This window comes from Tamandua tetradactyla, chromosome 1 (assembly GCF_023851605.1).
Source record: "Tamandua tetradactyla isolate mTamTet1 chromosome 1, mTamTet1.pri, whole genome shotgun sequence".
Lineage (NCBI taxonomy): Eukaryota > Metazoa > Chordata > Mammalia > Pilosa > Myrmecophagidae > Tamandua > Tamandua tetradactyla.
This window is the reverse complement of record NC_135327.1, coordinates 203,944,646-203,957,083: the sequence shown is the minus strand read 5'-3', so window position 1 is coordinate 203,957,083 and position 12,438 is coordinate 203,944,646. Positions and strand designations below refer to the sequence as shown.

The window sequence follows — 12,438 nt, the reverse complement described above, 5'->3', positions numbered from 1 at the left end:
AGTTATGATCTACCAGAAGGACAGAGAATTGTAGGTGTGTTTCTTCCTTGAGCTGAAGATTCTTAATTATATGGTACAAGTTGACATTATTATTTGATAAGAACATCACAAAGTTGGCTCATATTGAGCTGGCGATGACATAAATCCAGGGTCATTCCCATAAGGACTGTTGTTAAGCCAAGGATCCCCAAGCCCCCCCCTCATCCCTACACAGTGGAGTTTTTTAACAGAAGACTTGAACTTTTCCTTCACCTCTAATAAACGTTGTCTGGTTGGTTTTGACCTATTATTCCACTTTGTCAAGAAAATTTTGATTCCTGATTCAGCAAATTGTCTCCCCTTCTCATCTTGTCATCTCCACATGTTATGAACATGATTTTTGTGTCCTCAAATCATTGATAAAAAACATATCAGCAGAATAACTACAGGGTACTGCCATGCATATTAGTTCTGGGTTCAACAAGCTAAGACTCTGCCCATCAGGCTTGCTGTGCAGCCCGCATAGTTTCAGGGCTGGCTGTGAGGGCCTAACAACCTTGGAAGATATTTATTCATCAAGAATTTCCATATAAGGCACAGTAATAAATGCTTTATATACAATATCTCACTTAAAACCTTATAACAAGCCTATGAGGTTTGTATTATTATTTCCATTTTGTGAATAAAAGAATCAGAGCTTAGAGGAAGTTAAGTAATTTGCCTAAGATTGGAAATTCCCAGAGTTATGATTCAAACCCTTAAATACAGTCCAGCAGTGAAAAGACTTGCTGAAATCAACATATACTACTTCTGAGAGATTCCTGTGATCAACCAGTCTAGGAAGTCTTTCAGAGAATAAATTCAGCATGATTTTTTACTTATATGTTTTATTGCAAAAGTTTTTATGACACTGAAAAATATAAAATAATTTGATTCTCATTTGTTACCCACCATCTATATTCACTAACTACCACTTAATATTTTGTGATATTTATGTTTTATGTGTGAGCTTTACTTATTTATTGGCTGAACTATTTCAAAGTAAGTTTCAGACATCAGTATATCAAAATACTTTAGCTTGTCTTTGCTAGAATGAGGACTTTCTCCTGCATAACTACAATCCCATTATTATAACTAAGAAAAATTAATACTTCTCTAATATTATCTAACATCTAATCCATATTCTGATGTTCCCAGTTATTCCCATTTCCTTTACAACATCCTTTTTAAACAGGATACAATCAAGGTACGTAATTTCATTCTGGTTGTAATGTCTCTTTAATCTTTTCTATTTTGAAATAGTCCCATCTTTCCTTCCTGACATAACTTGATCCTAACCTAACATGGACTTCCACCTTTCTGATGCTTTTCTAAGAGGTTGGTACACCTCTTTTGCCTTTCTCCTTGGTTATAAATCCTCTTCCATCTTTTGTGCATGTTCTTTTAATTAAAAAAATTATATCGTTTATATATATATATATACACACACACACACACACATATATTATGTCTCATACAGTTGCCATTTTAGCCATATTAAGTGTATAACACAGTGGCAGTAGTTACATTTACAATGTTGTGCTACCAAAATTATCATCCATTGCCAAAGTTTTTTCATTACCCCAAACGGAAACTCTGTACCCATTAAGCAAAAACTCCTCACCCCCTCCCTCCCCAGCTTCTGGTAAACTCTAATCTACTCTCTGTCTCTACTAATTTGCTTATTCTAGATATTTCATGTAAGAAGAATCATACAATATTTGTCCTTTTGTACTTGGATACTTTCACATAGCATAATGTTTCCAAGGTTCATCTATATTGTAGTATGTATCAGAACTTCATTCCTTTTTATGACTGAATAATATTGTTGTATTTATATACGGCATTTTGTTTATCCATTCATCTGTTGACAGACATTCGGATTATTTCCACCTTTTTGCAGTGAATAATACTGCTGTGAACATTGAATGAGTTTAAGTATCTGTTTGAGTCCCTCTTTTCAGTTATTTTCGGTATATACCTAAGAGTGGAATTTTTGTCTCAAATGGTGATTCTACATTTAATTTTTTGAGGAACAAAAAAAAAATTTTATTAAAAAAGAATTTAATAAAATTAAAATGGCTGCTCCATTTTAATTTCCCACTAACAATACACAAGGATTGCACTTTCTCCATGTTTGTTAGTTTTGTTTGTTTGTTTATTTGTTTTAAATAATAGCCACCCTGGTGAGTGTAAAGTCCTTTTAAATTTTGAATTACATTGTCTTCTTTGGATGTCTCGTTTTCTTATAAGTGATTATTTGTAATTATCAGAATTTTTATTTTTAGGGCCTCCCTTCTCTTTTTATGTCTCTCTAATGTCTCTAGAACCAAATTCATGTCATGTGACTTTATTTAAATACCCAGCATTTTCTTGCTTGTCAACTAAAAACTTTAAGATGATTTTGCCATTTTTCTCCCAAGGTTACCATGACTATACCAATTTTTTACTTATTAAATTCAATTCAGAATTGTAGCAGTATTAGCTACTTGCTTAAGCGTCCAGTTTATAAAGATTTTTAGGAAATAAATCAGCATTTAGTTATTTCCTATTCCTTCCCCCTACTTTCTTGTCTTCTTTTTCTCCTTCTTCTTTCTACCATTTCTATTTGCTAACTTCATTTCAGTTTTTCTGCACAGCAGTTATATTTTTTAGCAGAATGATGTTTCCAAAGATATTCACTCCGTTTGTGGTCTCCTGTCAGCATGATAATTTGCCACTGTGTTAGCTAATGAGGGGAGTGTCATCCATATACCCATGTGGTCTGTAATAGGCAAAAGAAATCTGGAATCTTTGAGTCAGTGTTTGCTGTTTGTAAGAGATCCCCGAGTTGTGATAGATTATACTTTGTCATTTTGCTGAATGTACTAGGCAGAATAATGGTCCTCTCTCAAAGATATTCACTTATTAATCCCTGGTACATGTGAATATATTAAATTTACATAGCAAAAGGGAGTAAAAATTGCAGATGGAATTAATGTTGCTAATCAAATAAGAGATGATTATCCTGAATTATCTGGATGGGCCCAATGTAATTACAAGACCCCTTCAATGTGGAAGAGGGAGGCAGAAGAAAAGGTCAAGGTGACTTGTAAGAAAAATTCAAACTGCTGTTTCTGCCTTTGAAGATGGAGGAAGAAGCCATGAGCCAAAGAAAATGGTTGGTCTCTAGAAGCTGGAAAGTACACACACAGCCTTTGGAAAGGAATGTAGCCCTGCGGAGACATTGCTTTCAGCCTTCTAAGACCCATTGCAGGTTTCTGAACTATGCAGTTGTTAGATAATGTGTTTGTGTTTTAAGCCACATTTTTGTGGTGATGTGTCATGACATCAATAGGAATCTACTATACTGGGGAGAGGACACTGCACACTGAAAGATGGCGAGAAGAAATTCATCCTGTGGCTGCTGAATGAACTTTGCATTCCATTTAGGATCTGTTTCTTGACGTAGCTTTTTTTTATTATCTACACATGATAATTTCTGCAATAACTATCAGACTTTTTTTGGTTTGTTTTTATATGAAAAGTGGCACTGGAAAGAAAGTCAACTACTGGTACTTATAATGAAAATACACAGTGAAGCAGTCTAACAAAGTTTCTTCTTAGCCCAGAAATTAGCCTCATCAATTACTTAGTCCTGTACTTATCGACTTCATAATGATCTAAAGGCATTATCTTATTTTTCCAATTCTACTTTTTGCTGAGAGTAGTAGCTGAGACTTTAGGGATTAAGGAAGCTTCTAGACCATGTACCTTGGAATATAAAAGGTTTTCTGTATTTTCTCAATCATGTGCTTTTTCTCTAGCTACCTTATCTTGACTCAAATACTACTGCCTTCTCAACTTTATAGATTTCCTTACATCACCCAACTCCTAGGCTCAGTGTACTACATCCCTAGCCCATCACATTTCTTCTCATTTCAGTAAGATCATCCCTTCCATTGCTGTAGTCTAGTCATGAACCCAAACCCATAAAGGTCCAGTGATATCATGAGATTATATTTCCACCTTGTGTTAAAATGCCCTGCACTTTGGTTGTAGGTACATATGAAACCAGAAATATTGTTCCTGACTCTTTTTTCCTATTACTTTATTTCAAAAATTTCTATGTATCTTTTCTACCATTGGTCCTCTTCTTTGTCATGGAAATTTTGTTCTTTTGGTTTATTTGAGCATTATTCCACACTACCCTATCACAGTTTAAATCTCTATTAAGATAATTGGCAAATATCCTGCCAAGTGATCTTCCTTTACTTTTCCAGAAGCATCCTAGCTGGCAGAGGCCGGGGGCGGGGGCGGGGGCAGGGAATAATAATCTCGTTCTCAGACCCTGTTCCAAAGAGTCAGCGAGTGTACTGTCCATATGCTATTCAAGGTCATGATCTTCTTTTGGAAGATGACACCATGTCTAGCCTCATATACCTAGAACAGTTTTCAGTCTCCCCAGTCAGTAAAGATAAAGTCCAGGACATTTTTGGTACTAGTATGTCTTCTCAATAAACACAAAATTGTATCTGTTTTTTAAATGTGTATATTAGTTGCCTATACACTTTGAACTAAAGCTCCTTGTAGAGAGGTACATTTCTTATATTATATTACATTACATTATTTTATATCATGCATTTCTTTATATAAGCCACAATGCATAAACAGTTCCTTGCACAGAATAGGTTCATATTAACGGTTTATTGATTGATTGACTCTCAGTAGAATTATGCAGATGGCGTGGTTTTGCTTGGTTGATATCTATGCTCTTATTATGCAAAGTTGTTCTTATGAGGGTGCGACAAAATTACTGAAAGCAAACATTACCATACTTCTCTCCGTTCATCATTTTACCCTCTATATTTGAAGATGACAATCTTAATATTACCTGTATGCACTGACATGACTATAAGATTAATATCCAAATAGTTGCTTTTTCCTAGTAGTACAGTGCCCTTAGTCACCTTAGATGCTGTTAGCATTTCTTGGCAGTGCTGACTTTCCTATCCTGATCTTCATGATGCTTTTATTTATAAAGCATCTTTTTGTTTATAAGGCACCTTTTTGTTTATAAGGCACCTTTTTGTTTTATGTCACACATTTATTTGTTGATTTTCTTGTATAATCCGAATCTTTGTAGTTGGTAACACGTTTAGATCATTTAGATTAACCCCTTCATTTAAGAGATGAAGAAACTGAAACCTAGATGAAGTTAAATAAATTGATAAAGGGCAAATAAGTAGGAATGAGAGAGCAAGGCTAAAACAAAGTAGTCTGACTCCATATATTTCCATGACATCCCAGCAGCTGCTGCTGGGCTTTGCCAGGTCACAGCAATCTTAAAACACTTGGAGTTGGTTCCTTCCTTCCACTCTGCTCAGTGCACGTGTCATGACATAAACATTCCTTTTCTTATATGAATTCACAGTGATGCTATTAGTATGCCGCTAATGTTGCCTAGAAGATTGTAATCTGCTGTGCTCTAGGCCCTTAAAATCTACATACACCATCATTCACCTAACAAGCAAGTTGGCAATCCTATCTTGGGATTGTTCTTTGAGAGATGAGAAAGATGAGTTGTTGAAACTATTTAAGAAACTAGACCAAACCTCATGACCACAGATTCCAGGTATCATCATTATTCTGAGACTTGCTTTTGGTGTGTTTAGTGCTAGGAGATAAAACATGGATTTCTTTGATTCCTCATCAAAAACAAATGTGATTCTTGGACAGTGGAATGTAACCAGTTTCGTCTTTTATTGTCCATGACTACCTTTGAATGTAGGTGGATTTTCTGAATATATGATCTCAGCCTGTTCTGGTTTGTCTAAATGCGACATTGCATTATGATCTAAGGAATCCATGAACAGAGCTCTATTACTTATCTTTTTAAGTGTTTGATGTTAATTATAGTTTGAGCTAAGTTTCCAAAGGGCTTAAGATCAGAACACCTTCCTGCTTACTGACTTGCTGATGAAAGGAAATTAGAGAAAGAAGTATGCACTTTCATTCTTTCTAATAAGGACACACCTTTTCAGAGCATGTGTGTTTTATCATCACAGTTCCAAGATCTGCAAAGAAACACAAAGCCTATTAAACTTCTGGTAGTCATGGAGTTAAATTTCTGATAGTCTTGGAATGAACCTGGTATGATAATTTATAGCTTTACCTCAACTATGACAAGTCCAAATAAATAAAGCCATCCCATGTGTAATTTGCTGGAATCATTAGGCCAGCATTAACAGCTGGTATACTGATTGCTGTGGACAATTTCAGGCTATGTATTGACAGTATATTAAACCATCGATGGACCACATGTAATTGGGGAGGGAACTTGTAGTGACTTATGCTATTTTTCATCTACCAATCAAGGCAAAGATACCTTTTCTAACTCAGCCATTTGTTGAACACATCACAGTGCATCAGTCCCCTATTAAAGGCTCAGATTCTTGATGTTCTAGAACTGTTATATGACTCATTCCACAGTTAGCAACATCATCAAAGTAAAAAAAAAAAAAAGAAAAAGGCATCCAGCCAGTTTAAATGATTTAATATAAATCTTAAACAAAAAATTGAGACAGTTGGAGAGCCCCAAGGGAACATTTGGCAGGCCATTTGGATAAAGAAATTCCCTTGTCGAGTACCAATGTAAACTAGTGACTTTTACAGATGGCCTAATTCATATTATAAATCAGCAACATCAGGGAATTCACCAGCTAGTGGTATGGAAGAGTATTGACCTATATATATCAGTTTACTTTGTGAATAACTGGAAAGCATAAGAAAATGCCCTCCTTAGCGATACATGTTATAAGATGATATTATAGGCAAAGGAAGCCTCCATGTACTTTCCTTAGGTGTGTTCATGTGGAACATAAGAAGGATTTAGATTGTGGCAAATGTTAGAATGAATTGATTTATGATAAGCTGTAGTGTCCTCCAAAGTACGGTAGTTTGGCAATCTTCAAGGATACTTTGTCCTAGCAATAATCAGAAAGAAATTCTAGGACTAGTTTCTTCTGTTGACATTTAGGAAAATCACTTTATATTTACTGCCAGCAAAATTTAACATAAATAAGTTTGGCCAGATCAACTGAATTTTACTCAGTAAAGTATGTGTCCATCTGTAGTCTTGAACTTTTTCTGAAACTCCTTGCAATATGCCAAGCTTTAGAGTACTTTGAATGTGTCCTTTATCTCAGCAACTGTATGAGTTAAATATTAGTAGCCTACATTTTGAATGAGAAACCTGACATTTAAAAACAGTGAATCATTTAACCAGATATCACCTGGCTAGCAAGTAACAGCCCTGGGATTCAAACCCTATGCTCTTAACTGCTGACTATGTGACCTTCATCAACTAAATTATTTGCTCCCTCTAAGTTTCAGCAGCTCTGAAATGGGAAAATAGTACCTATTCTATGTATGTCACGGTGTTCCAGGAAGAAAATTTTTACATGTGAAATTACTTTTAAAAATATAGAATATTAGAGAAATTTAAAATATTATTCTTAAACAAAGCACTACTGCATGATAAAGCTTTAGAAGTTCAGAAAAGGAAATGCATGTTGGGTTAATTCAACAAGTTTCTTCTTGATATATGTTTTTCTCCTTTCCTCCTGAGAAAATTTATGTATCATGGATTTTATTAGGGGAAATGATTCAAAACATTTTAGGGTCAGTTACAGAGAGGAAGAAACTTTTTGAATTTCCATGTCTTCCTGGTTTCTAAGTGAGTTCTCAGACTAAGTTTTTGAAGAACACTCCGTCTTCTTAATTGGAATGTAAGTATCTAGATTATGATACATTCCTGCCCAGAGGTTCAGGTCATTGGATTATAACTACTCCCAAGGGAGGTAGATGTGTGTGTGTTTTCACTGGACATAAGAAGGAGCAATGTTCAATAACTCGAGCATAGGCAAGAAAGATGATTACATGCGTGGCTTCCCCTGTGACATGCTTTTTGATCTTGAGTGAAAAGCTTAAACTTACCATGCCGTTCTGCCCTCCCTTTGTATTATTAAGGACAAAGAAAACTGTTTTAGTTTTATTATCTGCCAAAACAAAAACCATACAATGGGTTGGCTTATATGGGGGAAATTTATTGGCTCACGGTTTTGAGGCTAGAGGAAATCCAAGATCGAGGTGTCAGCAAGGTGATGCTTTCTCCCCAAAGACTAAGGCATATTGGGGCTGGCTGCCAATAATTCTTGGTCCTTGGCCTTTTTCATCCCAATGGCAATGCATTTGGTAGCATCTTCTCCTTTCTCTTCTGGATTCTGTTGACTTCCAGCTTCTGGCTGCTTCCCATGGCTTCTCTTTTGGTGTCCAGTTTTCTATGCTCATAAGGACTTCAGATACACTGGACTAAGGTCCACTGTCATTCAGTGTGGGCTACCTAATAATATCCTCAAAGGTCCTGTTTACAAATGGGTTCACACCCACAGGACCTGGGTTGGGACCTGAACCTGCCTTTCAGGGGAGACGTGGTTCAATCCCCAACAGCAACAGTGCTAAACCTTGTACTTCAGGAGAACCCATCTTTTCAGAATTTTATATCATGTTATTTGACTCTCTTAACGTCTCTTTTAAAGGGGAAAGTAAATGGCAAAAGAGTTAAGAGATTTATTTGTTCAACAGAATGAAATACCCAGCAGGCAAATGATCCCACTCTCTGGTATACGGGTATGCCTTCTGTTGTATTCTAGCCAGCAGCATTCCAACTATTCCAGAACATTTTCAGTTACTTCACATTGAGGTTCAAAATGGTCCAATATTAAAAACAATATGACTTCACTGATAACTTAAAAATCAACATATTGCCACAGAATCAGATATATGATGGGAAGGTAGACGAACTCTAAAGCTTTTAAAATCCTTATCCTACACTCAGTCTAGGACGCCCATCTTTAAAGAGTGGCCTAAGAGAAAATGAATGCAGCTAAACAAAATACTTCTCAAAGAGAGCGATGTCTTTGAAATTCTATGGCATTTCCTTCCCCATCAGGTGAGATTGGGGAAGCACAAGCTTAGACTCAGGTGCACAGAACAGTTTGTCCCCAACTACCATTCAGGAAACCGGGCTCTCAATTGTATTTTTATTTTACTGAGATTCCTAGACTGAGAAAGCATTTTCTTAATTTTTCCATTAGAAAATCCAGCTGACATTTATTTACTAAATCCCAGCGAAAGCAAAACCTCCTTCTCTTGGCTGTTTATTGCTCACAGAGTTCGGCAGTGCCCCACATCCCCTTTGTGATGGAACGAATCTCACAGCCTGCTTCCCAGAGCCTAGGCTTTCTCTAAGTGCCTATTCAGCTCTACGAGGAGGACAGTTTGTGTCTAGGCTGCATTTAGCACATTTAAAGCATGCAACTCCTGAAGCCAGGAAATTGGGAGTTGTAATGCTTCTCCCCAATCCCCTGGCTCCCCTCTCTTTTGCTAGTGACCCTGTTCTTTGTAAAGGTTTCCCGTACAATTAGGGGCAGTCCCCGGTTGCTGCTATGACAAGTGCCTAAAGTTGCCTGTGTTAAAAATATTTATAATGAGGCTGGGCTCCTGTGAGACCCTCTGGAAGCAGCTACAAGTCCTACTCTTTTATTCCAGAATTCTATGTGGGCTGAAACAATAGGCCCTATTGCATCCCTTTAGAGAGGGTGCTTACTTCCGACTGAAGTACATGGCTAGTCCTTTGATGTGTCCTTGTGGCCTCACCCTGTGAAATTGGGCTCCTTGAATATGATGTTGGTGGGGATGTTTCCAGGGGGTTAGTATGTCAGAGTCTACCAATTTTTCTGGAAAATTTTACTTTAATTTCCTGCCACTGACAATTTTTCGTTCCTTTAAGAATAAATTTCTAGGAGCCCAAATCCACCAAGTCTATGGAATTTTTGTATAATTAGTAACACTTTAACTAAAAGCTGGTAGAATGATTTAGCAGCTATGAGCATAAATACTTTTAGACATTTTCATATTTGTACATATGTATGTAATGTGTATATATGTAAATGTATCATGTAATTTATAAATTCTTTTCTCTGTCTCCGATGTTTTCTCCCTCTGTGAAAAAAGTCAACATTAATAATTTAATAAGATGGTATCCAATCTAATCTTAAGTAAATTCAGATACATTGGTCCCTAACAGAGGATGCTTTCCAAATCCAATCAGTATAAGTTTCACTGTTTCCCAAGCCCTAGAATTTGTTATAAAATCTCTGAGAGAAATTAAAGAATCCAGCCAAAAGGAAAGTCTGTATGCATTCTCTGCCTCTACTGAATTGCTTTTCATAATTGCGAGCTGTTTCCTTCTGGTAGCTAGACATAGATATAAGAAGTTCAGCTACATGGTTGAAATGCAGGAAAACTGGACCGGAGATTAAAAAAAAAAAAAAAAGATAGTTCACCCCCACCAAAAACCCTTGCTTCTAAAGTGTCCAGCCCCAGGTTGTCTTTATTTCTTATTAGAAAAATAAAACATGTGTTGTATGTACTACCCAAAAGGTATTAATTGGTGTAAAAGATTACAGAGCTGAGTGTGTTATATCACTTTCTGTTTTCAAATGGCACCTTGCAGAGAAGGGCTAAAGCTGGCTGCGCACCCAAAAAATCAGAGGAAAAGGAAAGCACCCTTATGAATTTTCCATCCATTGTGAATTTTACCAAAGCAGGCCCAGCCAGTGTCCCTTCTTGGCTCCCTCTTGAGCTCCCACTGAGGGTCACGTTTTAAAACTTCCTGAAAAACAAAGCAAGAGGTAGACCACAGTAAGCAGGAGAGTGATTATTTCAGAACCAAAATTAAGAATAATTCATTAAGCTTTGACAAACAAGAAGTATTATTATCCCAATTGACATGCCTGGTTTCAACAGTAGTCCAATTATTTTGCCTATTTGAGGCACATTTATATGTCCATAAGTCTCCATTTATGCATTTCTCCTCTATTCCCTCTTTATCTGATTTTTCTTTTTTTTCTTCTCTCCTTTTAAAATAAAATCCCTGTACTTTCAGGAGTTAGTCATTTATAAACTACAATGTTTTATATTTTGAATGGTGGGCTATTGCTTAACATTCATGTTTGAATTTATTTACTGTATATAAACAAATAGGTCTAATGTTTGAAGAAAATCTATCTTAAATATTGCAGAGGAATAGCTAATCTTGAAGTTTGAAATGTAAATAAGAAAAACACCATATACATCATGTTAGCTCCATATACATGTGGTTTTTGTACCTCTTAGGCTGAAGGGCTATAATTGGAAGGCAGAAAGGAAAAAACTGCCATTAAAAAGAAAATTCCGAAGGTTTTAAGGAATATCACAAAGAGGAGAGCACTGGCATGACATTTTATAGCCTGGGAAGGGCATTTAAAAACCATTGTTAAAGCATCGTACTATAGATTCTAGGCAGATGAAGTGCTATGTAGAAATCTATCTTTTCTTGGGATTTCTTAACAGATGATCACTCCAGGATATTGCTGAAGTTGGAAAATAGCCACAGCAACTCTGACTACATCAACGCAAGCCCCATTGTAAGTATATAAACTGATTACAGAGTCAACGCTTGCTTTTTTTTTTTCTCGGGTAGCATGCATAAATGTAGCCAAATCATGTGAGCAGTTTTTAAGTGAAAAGGGTGTATGCCGTGCTCCAATTAGTAAGTCGGTAACTTGCCTCAGCCAGACACGAGCAGGACCTGGCTTTCCATCGCTCAGCTTGGACTTTAGCCTTCCCTGTCTGGACTTCTCCCACCAGGCAGGGGATGTTTTATTAAGCAGAGAGGAAAGGCCATTAAGTCTAGTGACTTGGAGTACCAAGCAATAGTGAATTGGTAATTTACTGACAAGAATCTGTGACTTTTAGGAAAAGTCTTTAATTGGTTGTGTTTTCTGAAACTACTTATTCTTCTGTTAATCCAATGGTGACAGAAAAAACTAAAGCCAAATCTGCCACTTTTGACGCTAAGGCTGATTCAAGATTGTAGGTCAGTCTCATTTAGGTTTTTCTAGTAGATGGAATCGTTTTTGTTTTGTTTTGTTTTTTTTTTTGAGAGATAGTATTTTGTAATAATGCCCTCACTCAGGCAACTGACACTTTAGAGGATTGGAGAGATTTGAAGTATTTTTTATTTCTGGAAAAATTGGTATAGCAGCTTCTTATAAATCACTTGGTGTAAGACCCTGTGAAGAGCAGGCGTTCTTTCTTCCAGAGAATTCCTCACCAACACAGTCCTCCTGTGCATCTCCACCTGTCAGCGTTTCCTTTCTTCTTTGCACCCCTTGAACATTCTTCCACTTTCGTGAACCTTGGAGGTGGCAGACAGGGTTGAAAAGGGGCAAGTTTGCAGCCGAAGAAAGGGTGAACAAAGAAGAGAAACGAAACTAGTAGTAGAGGGAGGTTAGAAAGTCAGAATTAAGTGATGACTTAAACTGGTTTTGTAAA

At 36.6% G+C, this 12,438-nt stretch overlaps 1 protein-coding gene across 2 annotated transcripts in view; it reads left to right on the top strand.

The window, feature by feature from the left end:
- Nucleotides 1-12,438, top strand: part of PTPRN2 (protein tyrosine phosphatase receptor type N2) — a 1,272,212-nt gene that overhangs the window by 1,199,079 nt on the left and 60,695 nt on the right. For both annotated transcript variants that reach the window (XM_077151559.1, XM_077151568.1), the window contains one exon: nt 11,455-11,528. In XM_077151559.1, coding sequence (XP_077007674.1) covers nt 11,455-11,528 — 74 coding nt within the window. The remainder of the gene's footprint in view (nt 1-11,454; nt 11,529-12,438) is intronic.